A 20,674-nucleotide genomic window follows, 5' to 3' on the forward strand; every position below is an offset into this window, starting at 1 on the left:
GCACCTGGCAGTGTGGCCCCGGCACCCACCAAGCCCCCAGCACCGACTGAGCCCCAGACACTTCCCTCGCCTCTGCTGCTGCTTGTAAAACAAAACCAGCCTCGGTTTTACTGCCTGATCTTTGTAACGCAAACAGAGGTCAGTTAAAAAGGTTTTATATGCAGCAGTTACCGGTACAGGTTGGTTGGTGAGATGCTCGCTATCATTTGACTGTGATTTTACTGGTCACAACTAAATTACTCTATTTTGTTTAGTGACAGTGTGTCTCTGAAAGTGCACCCGATAAACTGAGCTATTAAAGTGCTGAATGAGGCTGTTTGCACCCTGCATGAGAACGGGCGATGCCCGGCTTCCCTCGGCAGAGCGGGGCAGGAGCAGCGCCCCCGCTGCCAGGGCTGCTGTGCTAACGTGGGGCGAGCGACGGTGACAGGGACTGGTGACTGGGACAGGTGCTGGGATCAGCACACTCCTCCCTGCACACCCAGAGCCGTCAGATGGGAAGCCAGGCTGCAGACGTGACTAATGCTGCACACATACATCTCGCAGCTCCTGCTGCATCCCGTGTAATTAGCAGGTGCACGTGGGCTGGCAGTGCCAGGCAGGGTGGCCAGTCCCCCTGTCCTGCACCCTGGGAGAGGGGCTGCCTGGGAGGGTGTCCCGCAGGGGCTGGGCAGGGACATGGGACTCACAGCACTGCTCACCTCCTGATTCTGGAGCCCCAAGAGCCTTTCTGGGTCCTCATCAAACCTCGGAGCACTGAGTAGTGACCTCAGGTCTGATGGCGGCTGCCACAGCCGGGACCTCACCCACCCACCGTGCCCAGGGGCATAATCTGGCCCAAAGCAATGCACACACAATCAGATATGAATGACTCGTGCTTTTTCTATGGACCTGGACTCAGCCCTCTCAACAGAGCTGTTTTTTTGGGGTGATTTCCTCCCTACAGAGCTGTCCTGGGGTCTCTGCATTGGGCTCCAGAAATCCTTTCAACCTTTGTATCTGCTCCAGTCACCATTAAAATATTTTCATTTTGCCAGATAAATTTAGGGCCAGCTGATATTTTCAAAACACTACAGCTTAGACCAATGGTGTTGTTTTCTGGGTGACTTGTCCCGTGTATCCAGTTTCTCAGCTGTATTTAGCTGCTGTCAGCGGTGCCTCACGCCAACACAACACCCCAACTTGGAACACAATGTCTGGGGTGCACAGAAGCTTGCCATCATGGTTTTCAGCTGTATTTTTAGCAGGAGGGTTTTGCTTATGAAATAAACTTTCCCATGAAGCAAGCGAGAGAGACAACGCAAAGTCAAGCCAAATTCAAGGTCATTTGGCTTCACTGGCTTCACAGCTGATGCTTCAAACCATTGAACAAATGCAGCCTGCTCTATTTTCAGCGTTAGAGCTGCCAGTGCTGTAACAGACATTGTTCTCCAGGGAAATAAGTAGCGATATGAGGGCAATTATTTTGACAGGACAGAGGTTAGAAACTGGGTAAGTCCCAGTACTCTCCATCAAACCTGTTTGTTCTAGCTTCACTTGGAAATACTGTTTAATCACAATCCTGCATTCCACTTCTGACATAATGGCAGGAGGTACACTTGTACAATTTAAAAATAAAAATCCCTTTTGTTCCGAAACAACAAAACATGAGGATATTTGGGAAAGTCTGACCAAGTCCTGATTGAACAAGAACCTGAGATTACTTCTCCTAGTAAGAGGCAATCGTTACCTCTGACAATGCTTTGCTGCTCTCCAGTGATTTATAGTTCCAAGGGGGTTTATACACATTTGCTGTTGTGTTGTGAGGAGTTAACATCTCCCACAGTCACTCAGGATGCTCGGGGTTTTACCTCTAAACCCTGTTTGTACAGCAGTGTTGGGTTCAGGGATCTCACCCTGTGCTGTGCAGCGCACTGGCCCCAGTGCAGGAAAACACAGAGAATAAATGTGAGGGGCATGTGTCTCCCCAGCTGCCCTGAGGGATCAACAGAAATCAGCGTGCAAGACACATAAGATTAAGTCATAAAATGCAGAAGCCCATGCTAACCACCGTGAAAATCGCAGACAATTAGCGTGTTCATGAGGGCACCCGGCCCTGTTCGAGCTGCTCACGTTCCACCCTCAGAAGCAAACAGAAAAGCTGCTTAGTCTTTAATTTCATTGTCGTTTTATGGAAGCAGAGCTCATTGTTCCTGGCAAGAGATTGTCACCTCTCGGGCTCAGCCGCCAGTGCCACTGAGGCAGTGTCCTGCCCCTTCTATTTGAGCATCAACATCTTCTGAGGTCCGCACTGACAGACGCACGGTGTACAAAACACTCTCAGGAAAGCATGGCCAGCAGCAGGCTTGATAGTAAACACAGCTGTTCAGGGAGGCTCTTCTTAGGAAAAAAATAAAGCGTAAGATCCTATACTTCTTTCTGAAAAAAAGGTTATAAGATCTTTAAAGAAAAAAAAAAAATTAGATCTTTTTTAAAAAAGGGTTATAAAACTGTTTCAAAATCCTATTGGTCATTTGTCCTGTGCCAAAGAGCTGGCACTGGTGGTGGCTGGCACAGGGGAAGCCACAGCAGCCAGGTGATGTCCTGGCACCGGGGACATCTCAAACCAGGCCAAGAAGCACCCGCCCTTCTCATGGAACTTTTTAATTTTGGGGGGAAAAACAAGGCCCGGTGTTCATGTCCTCGCAGTGGGATGGAGGCGCAGCTCCCCTGGCATCTGGGGGGGTGCAGGCAGCGTCCCGGGAGGTTTGTGCCGCTGGGACCGGGGCGGGAGCAGCAGAAGTGGCTGCGAGTCCCGGGGGGATGTTGGGAGCAAGTTAAAATTTCTGGGAGAAAATTCAAGCAAGCTCGCAAGGAAGCCTGGACGAGTCCCGACTGAAGCGGAGCCGCTCCGGCTGGAGGGAGGTTCAGAGGCCCCGTCGGAAGCGCCGAGGGGCGGGATGGGGCGGGCGGGGGCGGGGGAGCCGGCGGGGCCGCTCCTGCCCGCATCGGGAGCGCTGCCGGAGCCGCACGGGCAGGTACGGGGCACAGGGGGGGACGGGGGCCTGGGAGGGCGATGGGGCGCTGGATGGTCCCTTGGGTACCGAGGGCCCCCGGAGGATGCCCGTGGCGACGGGTAACTCCCGCGAGGGCTCGGGTCAAAGGGACCGGCGGGGACCCGAGTGGGTCAGGTGAAATGTCATCGTTTAAATGTCACTCGGGGTTTTGTCCCCCTGCTTCTCGGAGTGGAGGATGCGGGTTTAAGACATAGTATTGTTTATAGAGGGAGAAAAAGAAGGGGAGCCCTTTGTTGACATTTTTTGGGGGGTGGAATGACAAATTGAAGTCAGGTCGCCGTGTTTCTGCACCACTCCAGCACCCCAGTGTCGCTGCTTCGGCAGCCACGGGGCAGGTGTTGTGCTGTTTGGGTACCGTGGATGTGCACGATGTGCACTCAGGTGTAGTCGTTCTTATTTAATCTCCATTTACACAGGGTTTCTTTAATGGCCCTGATAAAAGGGGTGGAAGCAAACAGCAGCTCTCTGAATATTTCACTGCCCGTTTCCTTTGTTGTGGGAAATGTGCATCCACCCCTGCTGCTGTGTCCAGGTGGGGGCAGAGGTTGATCCCTCTCTGGGACATCGGCCTTGCTGCAGAAAGAGAGAGCTGGGGCTGGGGAGGGAGCTTCTGCAGGGTTTGCTCCACTTACCTTCCAGGATTCACCTTATTCATTGCACAAGCAGCAGAGTTAATTCTCAGCAATGTGACCTTACTGGCACGTGGGGAGGAAGGCTTGTCATCATCCTGGGGGACAGGGACATCACGGGAAATGCAGGGTTAGGGAGGCAGGGGAAGAAGGGATGGACCATCTAACATAGGGAACAGAAAGTCAGTCAAATGCTATCTGAACTTCCAGAGTGTAAATACTCTTGGAGTGCTGTATGTGTGCCAGTCAGGATTAGAGACCTGAAGGTGCCTGCATGGAGCGGGGCGGCTGTGGCCGTCTGAGCTCTCTCTGCACACACAACAGGAGGCCAAGCATCTGCTGAGCACCCTGTGACCCGGGACTCAGAAAGGGCTTTCATTGCTCACTGACACGTTACTGCTCCACTTGTCCAACTGCCAACCTGTAAACTTGTGATGCAATCAAAACCTTTCCTCCAACTTGCAAAAATACCACAGGATAGCATAAAAGTTCCCTCTGGGAAAACAAAGTCTTTTCACCAGGCCCTGGAGAAGGTGGCTGAGAAGCAAGTGGTGCCCTAAGAGGCCAGACTGTCTGTGTCCCAGTGAAGTCTTGATCAACTGCAGAGTCAGGCTCAGCTGTGCCGGGGTGGTTCTGCAGCTGAGGTACCATGCTGGGTCCCCCAGCAGTGTGCTGGGTTTTGCTTATGTCTCTGTTTCCCTGAAGTGGCAATTGCCCAGGAAAACCCCAGAGGAGATTCGACACAGCCAACACCATCATTTCCTAATGTGGGAGTCTGATGTCAGCACAAGGTGGAGGAGTTTCACCTGGGCTGACATGAGGTTGATGTTCTTATCTGCACATTAGGGACTGGGTCTGCAAATGGAGCAGTGTGAAATAAAAACTGCAAAGGAGAAAGAGGACTGGGGGAGCCTGATGGGTGTGTGTTCCTCTCCCCTGACGGAGGCCTTGGAAGGAGCAGCCAGACAAGAAATAAAACCAGTGAGCAGCAGCTGGGAGCTGCCAAATGTCCAGGCTGCTGAGCTGCCCATGCTGTGCAAAAACTGAGGGTTTTGAGGGCAGCAGCAGGGACACGTTTCTGGAACCATTTTGATGCCCTGCATGCCGTGTGTCCATCAGGTCCCCAGCACTGCTCTGCTCCTCCACTCCCTTTCTCTGGGGGGTGGGAAGGGGTTACCTGTGTACTGAGGGAGGGTGGGTCTGGTCGTCCTTCATGTGTCACTTCTCTGCTCCAGGCACAGCAGCCGATGGGGGAGAGCAGGACAGGCTCCAGGCTGGCACCAAACCCAGCACCAAAGCCCCTCCAGCCCACTACAGCATCCGAGCACTGAGCATCTGCGCCGGGGCGAGGAGACCCCCACAGCGGGGGCCTGGGCTCCTCATCGCACAGGACACCGTGCACAGAGCAGCTTTCACAGAGAGAACGAAACAACAAGGTCACTTGGAAACATTCTGGAAATAAAGGTAAGAAGAATACTATTAATGTGAGAAAAAAGATTGAAAAAAGTCATCCAAGTATGGCCAAGCACAGCTTTTGCTTAAAGCCATTTCTTTATCAAATGAGCTGTTAAATCAGTTTATGCCTAAAGGAAGAGTAAACCTGAGTCCTTCACTCTGCTGCCACGTTAAGATGCCCCTGGCAAAACCGGTGACTGTCTGCTCAGCTGTATTGCCAGCACACCTTTGCTAACTTGGTTTCTTAATTTTGGGAACCGTGTGTTTTCATGGTGGGCCAGGGATGCTGCAGGAATCTTGCCTGAGGATGTTCTTCCAGCCATCCCTGTCCCCATCCCTGTCCCCATCTGCAGCCCCATGCCTGTGCTCCCTCTGGCAGGTACCTATGTTCTGAATCAGTTTCAAACATATCTAAAAACTAGTTTAATCTTATTTTCCACACTGTGGCCTGAATCTAACTTAAAAATGTGAAAATGCTGTCCTTTAGCACAGAGTTTTTACGGTTGGTGAGCTGAAGAGATAAAGTGAAATAAAAGGTGTTCCAGTCTTTGCTTAGAACTGATTTTGAGCTGGATGTCCTTCCCCAGCACAGCATCAGCCCCGTGCTGTCACCAGTGTGCTGTGCCTCTGCAAACAGCACCCTCGGGTTTGCTGGTTAAATGGAAATAAATTCAAGGTGGAGAAAAAGTGTATTGATGGCTTCTGCAAAACCGTGAACAAAGATAAAGCAGTGTTAAAATTAGCTGTGCAGTATCTTTGACTTTACTCAGTTATGAAAGTAGAGCTTTTACTCTGTGTGTGCTCCTCAACAAAGTACACGTCTTGGCATTGCCATCAGGGAAAAAAAAAAAAGCTAAAATTCAGCCTTAGGAAACAATAAAAAAGAGGTTCTTCCCACAGTGTCAGGTTGATGAGCGATGCAGAGGGATGCGCAGGACACGCGGGGTCCAGCTCCAGGCGGAGCAAACAGCGGCCGCAGGGCATGTGGCCAGGCAGGTCCTGCCGGGCTGGAGCTTGCCCAGAGCCGCGTGGGTGTGTTTGAAATTTTAATCTAATCTAAATCGTTTATTGGACTTCTTAAAAGGTGGAAAATATTTACTAGTTTGCCTTGCTAGTCTCTCTAGATTTAAATGTGTTTTGCCAATACAGTTTTATAAAGCAGAGGCTGATGTCGAGGCGGTGCCCTGGGATTGGTTTGTGTTCGTGCCTGCAGAGGAGGCTCGGGCAGAATGGCCACACGTGTTGTGTCTTCCCTTCAGCAGCGGGTGGTTAAGCAGAGGCTGAGGTTGCTGCTCCTGTTTTCATTATAGTCCTGCCCAAAAGCCAGCGAGCACCCAATGCGATGTGAACTGTGAGCAAACCTTCTGCAGGAGGCGGGTGGGAACCGCTGCAGCACAAGCTCGGGGAGGACGAGCCCATGATGAACTGGTGGGGTGGGGTCTGGGACGTCCAGGAGGTCTGGGAGGTCTGGAAGGTCTGAGTCCCGGGACATGTGTTCCTTGGAGAACAAAACACTTTCCCATGGGAGCAGAGCCTGCCCTCAGATCCTGGAGGGAACTGCTAGAGTTCCTTCCTTCCAAAGCGCTCTCCCTTCAAGAGAGATGTTCAGTGTTCCGTGGTGTCCAACATCACTTGGAATAGCATGTGCAATGAAAATCATCATCTCTCTTTGCATCATGGAGTGAGGCGTCATAAAATCTATTGGGCTTATACTTTTATCAAACTCTGTATATACTACTCAGGAGATTTTGCAGATCTGGCCAATAAATCAATGAATCAGCATTAGCTTTTTTTTAAGAAAAAAAAGTAGGGAGGAGCCAGTTGCCACGGCTCTGCAGAGACCTGTGCCCACCCCTCAGCTCTGCGGAACCTTTGGAGTTTATCTGCAAGTAACTGTGTGTTAATCTAGTTCCTGCATTGCTGAGTGCTGTTCATTATTGAAATATTGCTGTGTTATTTCAGCACTCTTTCTTCTACGATGCTGAGTTACATGCAGCATTAATCTTTAATTCTGTTCTCTTACCGTTTAAATCTGAAAAATGTTCTAAACAGCTGACTTGGGTTTGTTTTGAAATCCTGCCTCGGGATATCAAGATTTAGTAACACAAATTCTCACCTTAAAATAGAAGCACAAAATGTTCTATTTACTCCCAATATGAATGTAAAATATGCAGCATCCCTCACATGAGCAGCGGGAGCATACCGATAGTATCTGAAAGACAAAGGAATTTGGTGGAAAAAACCAATGGGCTGTCCTGGCTCTGTGGGCAGCAGCACCAAGCACATTCCTGGTGCTGGGAAAGGTGCTGCTGGCGCCAGGTCCTCTGCTCCTGCCCCTCTGACAGCCTGCTGCACCGTAATGCTTTTTTACTTCTAAGAAAAGTTGTCTTAAGCCCTGTATTAGTTTGAATACTAAATGCTGTTAGCCTGAATTCTACCTGGCAGCAGCTCATGTGTGCACTGCTTGGTCCATCCAGTGCTGGCAGAGGTTGCAGACGATGTCAGGCACGTACCTGTTTGCATAGAAAACACTCACATCCAAAAAAGTCGTGTTGCCATTTACTGCAGCCCGTGGCAGCCCTGGGTCGGTCACCACAGGCACAGCCATGTCCCGCAGGTCCCACTCGCTTCACCCCTGTGGAGCCAGAAGGGATGTGACAAAAACCTTCACGGCTTTGGGAACTGCAAACACAAACCTTCCGTGTACCCTCTGGGGAGGTGCGGGGCTGTGTCACTGCCCCGGCGAGACCCTGAGCAGCATCTGCTCTGAGCTCCTCCCGGGCAATAAAGCCACCACAGAATGACCCGGCTGAGCTTTGCTGCCAACACCAGCACCCCTGGCACAACATGAACCTGCCTCTCCGCACAGCTGTTTATGGCTTTCTCCCACAGGCAGCAGGATGAACCTGAAGAAGTATTTCATCCGCGCACTGCACCGCCTGCAGAAGGGCCCTGGCTACACCTACAAGGAGCTGCTGGTCTGGTACTGTGACAACACCAACACCCACGGCCCCAAGCGCATCATCAAAGAGGGGCCCAAGAAGAAACTCATCTGGTTCTTCCTAACGCTGCTCTTCGCATCTCTGGTCTTCTGGCAGTGGGGCATCCTCATCAACACCTACCTCTCCTATAACGTCACATCCTCTCTCTCCATTGGCTTTAAGACCATGAAGTTCCCAGCAGTCACGGTCTGCAATGCCAACCCTTTCAAGTAAGTTTTTCTTCACCTAATTTATGCCGTTGTGCTCTAACACCCTCAGATCTACTGCTGGCATAAGGTACTGCAGACCCGTTCCTGTCTCATGTATCGCGTTAGGAGCATCAATGAAAATGATCCTGGCTCAACCAGTGCCATTAAAAACAAAATAAAGGAGCACAACACAGAGGCGATGGCCCAGGTCCAGAGGAGGCTCCATGTCCTGTGCGCTTGCCCCGGTGTCCTACTGTACCAGTTAATCTAGTGATGGTTATTGCCTCCTGCAAACTTTCCCTGGCCTGGGGAAAACTTGAAGTTTGACTTACTTGTCACAACCAGAATCAGTGTCTCAATCTTTCCCCACAATTCCTTTCTTCCTCCTTCCTTGCTGTGAACGTACCTCTTATCACTCACACTCAGCCATTAAGAGCTGGTTAAACATTAGTATCAGCTGGGACCTGCAGGGGTAGAACTCAGCCTAATTCCAAAGGAGTAACTGATCTTTGTAACAGTTGCTTTAAATTTATATTCGTGCAACAGTTCAGCCCAAGGCAAGATGCTCTCAACCAACACACAGGAATTACTTTGGGGTTGTTTTTTCTCACTGCTGGCTAGAGATGTTTTGTGTAAACCACAGTGATTTACTGAAATACAACCAGCTGCGTTCTGCGCTGGCGGGTTCACCACCGCGACACTCTCTGTTTATCCTTCCACTGGTTTTCCACCCAGTTGCAGCTGCTTGGATGCCCATGTCGAGCTGGCCGTGCTCTGTTGCTCTCCCGCTGGTCTCTCAGCAGCAACCTGAGGGCCCCGGGAAGGTCTGGGTCAGCGGAGAAGCAGCCAAGCTGCTGCACATCCCCACTGCCATGACACCGTCTGGTAATGGCTCTTTGTCCTGCAGATACTCAGAGGTGAGGCATTTGCTGAAAGACCTGGACAGGCTCATCGAAGCGGCACTGGAGAGGATCCTGCAGCCCACACCGGGGAACAGTAGCGAGAACGTCTCCCCACCGCTCAACATGGAGCTCTGGAACCAGATACCCCTGGTCCTCATCGATGAGCATGACAAAGACAACCCCATCATCCTGGACATCTTTGAGAGCAACCAGCCTGCTGTGGGCAACCAAACCGTGGAGGGCAATCGAACCACTGAGGGTAACCAAACCACTGAGGATAACCACACCTCCACAGGCAATGAAATGGCTGAGGGCAACGAAACCTTCATGGGCAACGAAACCTTCATGGGCAATGAAACCTTCACGGGCAACGAAACCTTCATGGGCAATGAAACGACTACTCCACCTGCCCCAGCCAACGTGACATCAGAAGAGAAGAAGTACAAGCTGGCAGTGAAGCTGGTGAGGGTCCCGCGGGAGGTGCTGGGGGGAGAGGGATGGGTGGCGCTGGGACCAGGGACCACCTGTGCTGGCAGCACCCACGGCACCGGGCACACAGAGCCCATGGGCGGCTTGCCCGTTATGGTGTGTTATTTCACGGCTTCAGGTCTGTCTGCTTGTTTGTTTTTTTTTTTTTTTTTTTTTTTGAGGAGGGCAGCAGAGAGGTATTTTAAGGGGTTTTTTTTACATTTCAGAGGGGATGTCCGATCCCCTGCAGGTTACACAGACAGACACTTGGCTGAAGATGCTGGATGTCTGCATGTGGGGCCTGCAGCAGGATCATACCCTAAATATACCTCCCTGAATGAAAGGAAACCCAACACGGAGCTGTGTTAGGTTAGGGGCAGAGGCTCCCAGCTGCCTTTCCCTGCCTGAGGGCTGGCACCCAAAATGCTGGGGAAAGGCTGCAGCTGCTGCCACTCACTGGGGCACATGTGGGTCTTGTGACCTTCACCCTCTGCACCCAGAGAGGCTCCAGGGACCCTGCCTGGGCAGCCCCCAGGAGCCCGGGCAACCCCAGTCTTAAAGAATGGACCCAAACGTGATGTTTTCCATGAGCTTGTGAAGGTCCCACTGGGACTGATGGAGCATCTGCCCAGCTGGGTCACCTGGGGACCCATCTGCAAACACCAGCAGATGTGACAGCAGATATGATAGGTCCCGGCTGGCCCCACCCCTCAACCCCCAGGGCAGTGGGCAGGGCTGGCACCTAGCACAGGGACAGGGGACACGACATATGTCCCTCCTGCCAAACCCCCACAGAACAGGGACAGACCTGCCTGTGTGTGTCCTCAGTGCAGCCATCAGGGCTCGGACAACTGCACGTACCGCAACTTCAGCAGCGCAGCGCAGGCGGTGAGCGAGTGGTATATCCTGCAGTCCACCAGCATCCTGGCCAAGGTCCCGCTGCAGGACAGGATCCGCATGGGCTACCAGGCTGAGGACATGATCCTGGCCTGTCTCTACGGGGCTGAGCCCTGCAACTACAAGTAGGTGCATGCTGAGCTCCCTGCCCTTCTTTGTTACCTCGGGAACGGTACAGGACACTAAAGGCATGACAGCCTTTTGCTTTCCTCTTTTTAGGACATATATCAGTTAATAAAGAGATTTCTGCTGGTTCTTAACTCTAACAACACTTCCCAGAGGGTTTCTGGATTGAGTTTTAGTTTTGGACGGGCTGTTCTGCTCGTGACACACCGAGACCCACAGCATCAGCGGGACCTTCCCTGGGTATTTTGCGATAACCAGCTGCCAGCCCAGGCGCTGGGTCAGCGAGTGCCTGGTGCAGCACTGCAGCCTCGGGTACAGCCCCCCAGCTTTTACACGAGGCTCTGAGAACACACTTTAGCCATTGCTGTTTCTTATGAATGTCATATTTATAGATCCAGTTTCAAGAAGCACGAGTGCACAGCAGCAGCCCAGGCTGCAAGTCCTGTCCCTCTGTAATGAGGGCAGCAGAGAATTGTTATCAACGAACGTGACATGACACCAACCAAAACCCATCACCATAGCTCAGACCAAGCAATTATTGCTGTCTCCTCTGTGTGAGACAAAGCCTTTTCATCCCAACAAAGCATTATCCCCACGGTGTGTCTCGGTACACACAAGTACCTTGCTTTGCTTTTTTTTTTTTTTCCCAACAGTAGATTGATTGAAATTATATCTGCTGAAATTTCTACACAGCCATTCAACAAACTAAGCAATTTAATATGAATCCCAGACATCACTGCCAAGCACCGGTCCCATCAGTTGCATTGTTTTATAGCCCTTTAATCCTCCCTGAGAGTCTGAGTTTTGTATGTGTGATTCTTCCAGGAATTTCACCCAAATCTATCACCCAGACCACGGTAACTGCTACATCTTTAACTGGGGCATGGACGAAGAGGCCTTGAATTCTTCCAACCCCGGAGCCGAGTTTGGTAAGAGATCTCACTGAGGAAGGGGGAGTTGCTCTGTCCCCCTGCCCATTTCTGTTCTATGGACCAGACTGATTAGTTCCGTGTCTCTGGAGCTCTGCAGTGGGAGGAATGGTTTTCCAGAAGGGGAAAAGCCCCCAAAAGGGAAATGTGTCACACAGAAACAAGTAACGTGACTACAGATGTTACATGGGGCAGAAGGACAACATGTGGAGAGCTGAAGTATCTGGGGCGATGTCCGAATATTCTGTTAGCTGAAATATCTGAGGCAGTGTCTGAACATTCACTCAGATATTTCCACCCTGAGCATTTGCCATCGTGGGTATTTACACACAAGGCTGTGGTGAACCCGTCCTGTCCCACAGAACAGACATTTCTGTGCACAGTAAAAAGAAAATAGGCATGTTTGGTTTTTTTTCCCCAAATATTCCCATTTTGACATGACTCCTGTTCTGACTGTTGTGTCCATGTGCCAGGGCTGAAGCTGATCCTGGACATCAGCCAGCAGGACTACATCCCCTACCTGTCCTCAGCGGCCGGGGCACGGCTGATGCTGCACCAGCAGAAGAGCTTCCCCTTCCTGAAGGACCAGGGCATCTACGCCATGGCCGGGACCGAGACCTCCATCGGCGTGCTGGTGGTATGTCTGGCATTCCTCGGGAGCACATTGTCTGACAATAATGTTATCTGATGGGACTGCAACCAAGTTTGTGTTAAGTCTTGGCTGAACTGGCTCAAACCAAAAGAGACGAGGTGTGGGCTGGCCACCGGCTGGAACCGTTTATGGAGACTTTTATGTAACTGTCCTGGCTAAGCACTTTACTGAAGCGAAAATATTAAGCTCAAGTCATTGTTCCCCTTCTCTTAGCATGTCAGCAGGTGCCGTGTTAAAACAAGCTGCTCCCAAACCACCTGCTCGGCCCTGATCCGCCTGGGGAACGGGCTGCAGCTCCTCTGCTCTGCCCCCACGGCTCTCTGAAATTTATCAAACCTGCAGGGAATTCAGGAATTACAGTCTCTAGCAAACAGGCAGCAGGGCCCTGGGAGGAACAGTAACCACTGAAGTCTGCCGTGTTGGTTTTCTTCAGGATGAACTGGAGCGGATGGGCTATCCCTACAGCGACTGCACCGTGAACGGCTCTGACATCCCTGTGAAAAACCTCTATAGCCAGTATAACACTTCCTATTCCATACAGGTAAAACATGTTTCTAAATCAAACAAGGCTGTTCAGGAAAAATCGTCAAAGCACTTAAAATCTTTGACTATCCTGCAGGATTACTGAAGGATCAGCAATGACAAAGTAGAAAGCATAACCTGAATCACAGGAACCTTCTTGTCTAGTAATGAATCCGCGCTCGAGTCTGAGCGCTCAGTAGCCCCAGGTGTGGAAAAGATCCCAGTGGATCCAGTGGGATAACTGTGCATTGCAGGAGAAAGACCTAATGATGCAAATATTAAAACTTGCACCAAAGGTAAGGAGCGTTGTTCTGCAGGCAGCACAGTTCAGTGTGACCTTCGGTTTTCATCCTCACCCCAAACAGCCCGTACAGCAAGGAGATGGTGTCAGCAGTTACTGTTCCCTCAGCCACGTGGGAATTTCATTTCATTCTGAGAGAAAGAAAACAGTCATTTTTCTAATTTTCTCAAAAGCCAAAACACAGCGAACCCCCCGGGATCCCTGTTGTTATTTAAGTCCCTGCTATATGCGACCTACCAGCAAAGTCCAAATTACCAGACAGAAAAGCAAATATTTTCACCTCCAGGTAGGAGCACAGTTTAATGCTGGTCCTTTCCTTGTACCCTGAGGCTCGGAGCTCAGCTCCCCAAAGCGGAGGGTTCCCACTTACAGCAAAACCAGAGCAGGATGTGCCTGGGGCCCTCGGTCCCCGAAAACCCCCAGTTCTCCCATTGTCCCCCCTTTTGGCTCCCAAGCAGCCCTGATTGGTCACTGCCCAGCTCAGGGGCCAGAACCGCAGCACCAGCCCATGGACCTCAAGCCCCCGTCCCACCGGCATTTCCCCAAAAACACCAGCTTGTGTGCAGGACATGGAGACTGACTTTCTGTTCTTCACCTGGAGAGCAGGATGAGAAAGTTGAGTGTTTGTAAACCTTGAATCTGCAGAAAAATAGAGTGTAAATGTTAAGCACTAGTTAATTTGTAACAGGCTTTAACATGGAGGAGAAGCATTTTGGGAGGGTGAGATACGGCAATAACAAAAACACCAAAACCTGAAGAATACACCCAAACAAATGGGAGGGCTTTGGTCTGGCAGGGTTTGTTGATATTTCTGCCTTTATATAATTATAAGAATTGGACCACTTTACCCTACTTTTTAAGATGCTTATATAATGTTCAAGCAAATACTTGAAAGGATTGCATTATTACTTAAAAGTTGCTAAGTGCTGACTGGGGTTCTATGGCCAAATAATTCACATTACTCCAGAGACTGCTCAGCAAAATCAGGCTGGTCCATCACTCCCTGATTGCACTGAGTTTTATGAGCATTTTCTATCCCACAGAAATTCTCTGGTTGTTCTACCGAGCTGGAGCTGTTAAATTTAATTATCTTTTCATAGACTTTGTTATTGCTTTGTGCGCTTTTTCGTTCAGAATCCCCCTCCGATCTCAGCCGGTTGCCTTCACGCCTGGCTGAGCTGAGCCCGCACGCTGGGCTGCAATCCTTTCGAGGGGAGACGCAGATGTACAGATAAGATAATTCAGATTTCTAAACCCTGCTCTTTATGTTGAGGTATTTTTAGAGTCCCAGCTTTAAAGTGGAAACCAGCCCTTTGTCAGTATGTCCTATGAAGCCTGGAGACAGCAGCAGTGTCTAGGGGCATAGTAGAACATTTTCAGTTCTTTTTGGAAACTCCATATTTCTTCCATGAAGCCCTAAACAGTTCAGAAATGAGCAGTTGCTGGTGCAATCTGGAGCAGGCACTGAGTCCTCTCCTGCGAGGTGACACCTACGGGCAGCTCGTCACCAGGATGTGCCTTCAAATGTAGAGGAGCATTGCCAAAATGCATCAGAAATAAAAGGGTCCTGGCAGCACAGCCACCCACCTCCTCTCGCTGCTGGGAAGCTGGTGTCACCTGTGCCAGGTTGCAGAGCCCACTGTGCCACTGGCGATGCTCAGTGCCGTGCCGCCGGGATGCTCAGGGTGTGCTGTCAGTGATGCTCCGTGTGTGCTCCCTCTGCAGCTTCAGCCTTCACTGTGTGCAGCCACAAAACCAGCTGTTCAGGGCAAAGGAGAGAAAACACCTCAGAGCTGAGCAATTCTCCAGGCCAGTGCAGACTCAGCAGCACGAGGGGGACCTGAGGATTCAGCCCATATCCGACCATCTCCCCCTTCCCTTTTCCAGGCTTGTCTGCGCTCTTGTTTCCAAATTCACATGATTGAAACCTGTGGATGTGGTCACTACATGTTCCCTTTACCTGAAGGGGTAAATTATTGCAATAACGAAGATAACCCAGGCTGGGGTAAGAACATGAACGTCACTAATTGCGCAGCCTTCTCTGGGTCCTGGCACACGGGGGGTGGGAGCAGCCACAAGTGTTGTTGCTGTTGTAAATGCAGGAGGTGGATGGTTTTGCCCGAGTATGATTCCCCGTTGACATTCAGGTCGGTGCTGGGGTGAAGGGGCGAAATCTCCAGCCGGGGGCAGCAATGGGAGCCCCTGGGTACCGGGGGAGCAGAGGGGACGCTGCAGCATCGGCTCCGCAGGGATGCACGAGCTGCGGGACGATGCTCCCCGGGGCGGGCAGGGCCGGCAGCTCTGCAGGCAGCGGGCCAGGGCTGTGCCGAAACCACGGACATGGGCGAGCTGGCTCTACCGACACTGTCTGCAGAAAAAAATACTCTAAATGTACTATTAAATCATCTGACTGCTTTGCCTGAGTTTATCAAAGCAAGGAAGGTTAGACAGGAAGAAGGCTCATACCTAAACATTTGTTCTATTACACAAAATGGATATAATCCAGTAAGTGGGGTCCTTATCTAAACAGATGCTTTGATTTTTTGTTTTCACCAAACAGCATATTGCTATTCGTCACTGAGATCAAGCATAAGGGACAGACAGATCTGTATTGACTCCTGTAAGGAAACGTGCAAGTGAGTACCTGGGTGCTGGTGGCTGGGACGGTGCCGGGAATCCCACATCCCGGGTCCTGTCACTCCGACCTTTCTAAAATGGCAGCAAATCACGTGGGGCTGCTCTTCTGCCTGAGAACTGAACTTCCAGTGACTTCAGAGGAGGAGAAACCTCTGTGCCAATGCTCTCCTCTCCTCTGCAGTGACACACAGTACAAGATGACCATCTCCATGGCAGACTGGCCATCCGAAGCCTCAGAGGTAACAGCCATTTCTTGTTTTGGAACAGTCATTAATAATTACCTGTTCTTAGCCGCATGAATCACTCCGTATTTTGTGAGCTAATGTCCATGTAGCAAGTGCCTCTTTGCTAAATTACACATTTTCAGCTTGCAAACACACACCAGTGCCAGGGCCTGGGATGGAGGAGCGGGGACACCCCCATGGCGGCTCCTCCTCGGGCTCCTGCCCCATGGGTGAGGATGCTTCTTATCAGCTCTGAATAAATTTTGTTTTCCTAGGACTGGATTTTCCATATTCTGTCTTATGAAAGGGATATGTCAACAAATGTGACTCTGGACAGGTGAGCAAAAGGAACAACCACTTTATCATCTCTACTGAGCCTGTTAACATTAGATTAACGTGAGCCTTGGCAATGGGCCAGAGCACGCGTGTGCTAATGCAAAGGAAGGACAAGATTTGGCACATGTTTGCCTGGAAGATACAGAAAGCAAACCTGAAACACACTTCACGCATATCTTCTGCTCCCCGTAGTGACAAAGCGGGTCAGACAAACTCAAACACTTAAAACTGACATTAGCCACAGCCCGGCTCTGTACTGAGCTGCCGTTTGTCCTTTACAGAAACGGGATCATCAAGCTCAACATTTACTTCCAGGAGTACAACTACCGCACCATCTCGGAGTCGGCTGCCACCACGGTGAGTGCCCATCCTGCCCCCCCGCTGGTGCCACCATGCGCCACAGTGCCCGGGAGCAGCCGCAGAAATGTGTCACCCGAACGCACAGACGGGGCTCAGCCTCTGGGGCTGCCCAGACCTGCCGGGAGGCGTCCCTCGCTGGGACCTGCTCCCAGTGCTGCTGCTTCACGCGGCCATGCCAGCACAGCCACCTCCACCAGGGGGTTTGCAGCCCCCAGGTTGTTCTTCCCCCCCACCTCCCATCCCCAGCACGGGGCATCACAGATCAGCAGCACCAGCTCCCTGGGGATCACAGCACACACACTGAGAGGGACCTGCAGGTCCCTGGGGCAGGAGCATCCCCTGGCTCAGCACCAGCACATGGTGATAGGCAGGGATCAATCAGGGACCAGGGTCACTGTCACCGCCGCAGCTCACCCCTGCCCTCCTCCCGCAGATTGTGTGGCTGCTGTCGAGCCTGGGAGGCCAGTTTGGGTTCTGGATGGGGGGCTCAGTGCTGTGCCTCATTGAGTTTGGGGAAATCATCATCGACTCGCTGTGGATCACCATCATTCACATCATCAGCTGGTGCAAGGGCCTGAAGCAGAAGCGGGCGCAGATGCGGTACCCGGATGCGCCCCCGACAGTGTCGGAGCTGGTGGAGGCTCACACCAACCTGGGCTTCCAGCCTGAGGACACGGGGACCCTCCCCAGGGATGAGGCACTGCCCCCCGAGCCCGGCACCCCCCCTCCCAACTATGACTCACTGCGCGTCCAGCCCCTTGACATCCTTGGTCCCGACAGCGATGCAGAAACTGAGTGAGTGGTGTGTCCCATCACCTCCCGATGGCAGGTGGCCGTCGCTGTGCTCCGTGTCACATCTGCCATCACCGAGCTCAGGGTGTCACTTGCTGAAAAATCTTCTGCTCTCCACCAAAATCAGGAAGGAACTAGAAAGCCCTGGCTGTCCTCCCATCCCCAGCTTGAAGTGTTCACTGTGAAGATTCTCCATCTAATAAACCCTGTAATAAAACTCAAGTCAGTGCCAAGCTCTGGCTTTAGCACATAGAGTGTGTATACATCAGTATTTTGCTATAGAACCGTTTCTGGTGCCAACACTGTGTGCTGTTTGATGCCAGGACACAGCTCAGAGTGTGCTGCTGTGCAGCCAGAGCCTTGGGCTGGGACCCAAAGTACCTTTGATGGCTGAAGTTGCTGTATTTCTACCCCTAAATGTCCACAACAGTAACAGTGAAAGAAAACGGTCCCTGTGCTCTGGAGCCCGTGGTGCGTTTGCTGCCCAGGGTTTGTCACCGCTTGCAGCACAGGCGGGCACGGCTGTTAATGTGTGTCAGAGACAAATACTCCAAACTCCGTAAAGGTCCAGGTGTGGGGAGAAAGTGCCAAGCCCTTGAATAGTACCACACTCTCGGTAATAAATAAATTAATTTAAAAGTTGCATTTAAGTTTCCCATTGGCAGCAGGTGCAGTTCAGCACCAGCACAATGCTGATGGCTGATGCAGGAAGGGCAGGTGCTGCGCTCGCTCCGACATGAGGGGTCAGGCGACCCCACAGGGCCGGGAGCTCACCTGGCACCCAGTGCTCCCAGGAGCCCATCACAACCCACCAGCACCTGCCTCCCTCAAGTACTTTTGCAAAACTTCAAGAGGAAAAACAATCATGTGGTTAAATCACGCGCCCAGGAACACGATGTCCTGGGCAGGGTGCCCAGCGCAGGGTGGTGGGGACACTGCAGCCAGGGGGACCCCACTCCAACCCCCAGCACAGGGGCAGAGCTGTCATGGTCTCCCCATCTCCCCTCGGCCGGGAGGGGGTCTGGGTGCTGACAGGGACCGGGGGACGCTCTGCCAGCTGAGATGCCGCCAGCTCGGCTGATGCTGCCCCGCACAGGGGAACTTCTGACTACAAAATTAACTGATAAAGTCAAATCCTTAATCATGGCTGTACAGCTGCTCTAGGGCTGCTGCAGTAGTTACAAGACAATGTGTAGAATATCTGCAGCCTTAATTTTATAAGACTTGGTTCACGAATTTTTAAAATTTTATTATTAGCTCCAAAGGTAATGGCAACCAACGCTGCTCCGAGGAAACCACCCTGGGCACGGTGTGAGCTCAGCCAGCGGTAAAACCAGTGGAGCGGTGACAGGGCAGACGGAAGGTGGTTCAGACTCTCGTACAGACAGAGGAATACAGCTCTTACAAGAGCCATCCTAGGCTTATCCTGCCCTTCTCCCCAGAGGGACCTTTCCCTCCCTGAGCACCACACACCAGTCCAGGCTCCTACGCCATAACAGAGAGACCTGGGCAGTGATGATTGTGCAGAGACTTCAGTAGTGACTGTGCTGAGACCTGGGCAGTGACCACACTTCATCCCGTAGTGTTCGTGTACGCACACCAGCCAATACTGATCTGGACAAAGACCTCCAAAGAATTCTCTAACAGTCCAAACCCACTGCTCCCAGCAACAGACACAACCGAGCAATCTGCTTAAAACACTTGAGAGCTGAGAACAAAAACCTGGGCAACTATCCCCATGCTCTCCCCAACAGAGAACACTGTAACATCCCTGCCAACATCTGCTCATGGGGGAACCCAAACAGCCACAGAGGCATCAGATACTCTCCCTACAAGCCTGCTGCTTGTGCCGTGAGGACTTGGCTGCGATGTGGAGGGGTTGGGATGAGAAGGGTCAGCCAGGCTGTTTCCCAGCTCCCCTGGGCACTTCAAACACAGTGCCTGGGCTGCGGGTGCCTGGGGTGGGCTCTGTGTCAAACCACCAGCAAAGGTAGCAGCCGGGCTGGGTCCACATCCAGCCCGCACACCCTCAGCCCCATCCAACCCACACACCTTCAGCCCCAGCTGGGTGCCTGCTGGGGTCACGTGCCCTGAGAACCGCAGGAGCAGCGGGCAAGGAACAGCCACAAAATCCTCCCAAAGGGACTGGGCGGAGGGCAGAAGAGGCACAACAGCAAGATGCACCCGTCCCACAGCCAGGGTGAATCGGAACAGCATGTTCTTTGGCAGGACGTGGACAGTTTACTATTCCAGTTACTGCTGGTTTATAGAGGGCGTCTGACAACTAATAAAAGTGGAAAGTGTCTTGTACTTGACTTCAGCTCTTTCCCAGCCCGGCTCTCTCCCCCAAATGAACTGATTGCAGATAAGCGTGTGCCTGCAACAGGGTTTTTGCTCCTGCTGCAGCAGCGGTGCAGCCGCTGGAAGGCTCAGCTGAGCGCTGCAGGGAGCGGGCACAGGGAACAATTCACAAATCGCAGCCAAACAAGACAGCTGAGAAGTCCCAACTCAATACAGGACCCAATTTCCCATTCATTTAGGGATTTTTTTAATAGACTTTTCATACTCAAAAAAGTAAACATCTATCTAAAAACCTGACAAGAAAAAAAAATTCCAGGAGACACATTTTACTTCCCTGTTCTGAAATTTTTTTAGGTGCCAAAATTTCCAAAACCCAAAGACCGTTTACAAAGCACCTCTGCTCACCTCACTTCCCCAGACTGCAGTTTTGGTAGTAAAATGTCACTAAAGTGCAGCTGAGAACAGCAAAGGAATCCAGTTTCACTCCCAAAATACACCACTGGTAAAATACAATCCTCCCTTGGCAGGTTACCTGTGCCACAAACCAGAGAAGACATTGGGGTGACAAGCCAGCCAGGGACTGCCTGGAGGAGACGAGCCGGGGCAGCTGAGCACAGTCACCCAGGGGAGAACATCAGGCCACCAAGTCCCAACATCGGGACCAGAAGTGACAGAACCGCGGCAGCAGGTCCAGACAAGGGGAACAAAGACAGTTTCCCCTCCAAAACAGAAGTGTTTGCCTTGGGGGGTTTTGCCCAGCAGCCCCACACTCCAGCTCCAGGACCTCTCCGTCTTCTGTCCTATTTCCCCTAAGAATGCATACTTAGGCTGCTGAGTTGTTTTACACAGATCTATATACCAAGCTGTAATAAATTTTACAAGAAAGCAACACTTCCA

General features: G+C 51.6%; 1 protein-coding gene and 1 long non-coding RNA gene across 3 annotated transcripts; one reads left to right on the forward strand and one right to left on the reverse strand.

Moving 5' to 3' along the window:
- Positions 1-2,866: 2,866 nt before the first annotated feature.
- Positions 2,867-17,726, forward strand: SCNN1B (sodium channel epithelial 1 subunit beta). 2 transcript variants are annotated; one of them, XM_065031166.1, is made up of 14 exons: positions 2,867-3,017; positions 4,921-5,149; positions 8,033-8,351; positions 9,238-9,694; positions 10,496-10,722; positions 11,549-11,652; positions 12,126-12,289; positions 12,738-12,845; positions 15,015-15,132; positions 15,688-15,763; positions 15,946-16,003; positions 16,264-16,325; positions 16,606-16,681; positions 17,118-17,726. In XM_065031166.1, the coding sequence occupies exons 3-14, from the start codon at positions 8,041-8,043 to the stop codon at positions 17,481-17,483; spliced, it is 2,127 nt and encodes a 708-aa protein (XP_064887238.1). In that variant the 5' UTR covers positions 2,867-3,017; positions 4,921-5,149; positions 8,033-8,040; the 3' UTR covers positions 17,484-17,726. The 2 variants fall into 2 exon arrangements, with proteins under 2 accessions (XP_064887238.1, XP_064887239.1); XM_065031167.1 differs by having other exon boundaries at positions 10,529-10,722.
- LOC135575508 (uncharacterized) lies at positions 13,401-15,021 on the reverse strand. The gene is made up of 2 exons (XR_010466369.1): positions 14,715-15,021; positions 13,401-13,766 (listed from the first exon to the last, which is right to left on the reverse strand). It is a non-coding gene; the product is annotated as an uncharacterized LOC135575508 (long non-coding RNA).
- Positions 17,727-20,674: the final 2,948 nt, after the last annotated feature.

This window comes from Columba livia, chromosome 15 (assembly GCF_036013475.1).
Source record: "Columba livia isolate bColLiv1 breed racing homer chromosome 15, bColLiv1.pat.W.v2, whole genome shotgun sequence".
Lineage (NCBI taxonomy): Eukaryota > Metazoa > Chordata > Aves > Columbiformes > Columbidae > Columba > Columba livia.

What these genes read in the sequence shown, in the direction of transcription:
- SCNN1B (XM_065031166.1), top strand. Translation starts at nt 8,041, where the DNA reads ATGAACCTGAAGAAGTATTTCATCCGCGCACTGCACCGCCTGCAGAAG. An exon ending in TCCTGTAAGGAAACGTGCAA is followed by an intron (nt 15,764 to 15,945) that starts GTGAGTACCTGG and finishes TCTCCTCTGCAG; the next exon opens with TGACACACAGTACAAGATGA. An exon ending in CGGAGTCGGCTGCCACCACG is followed by an intron (nt 16,682 to 17,117) that starts GTGAGTGCCCAT and finishes CTCCTCCCGCAG; the next exon opens with ATTGTGTGGCTGCTGTCGAG.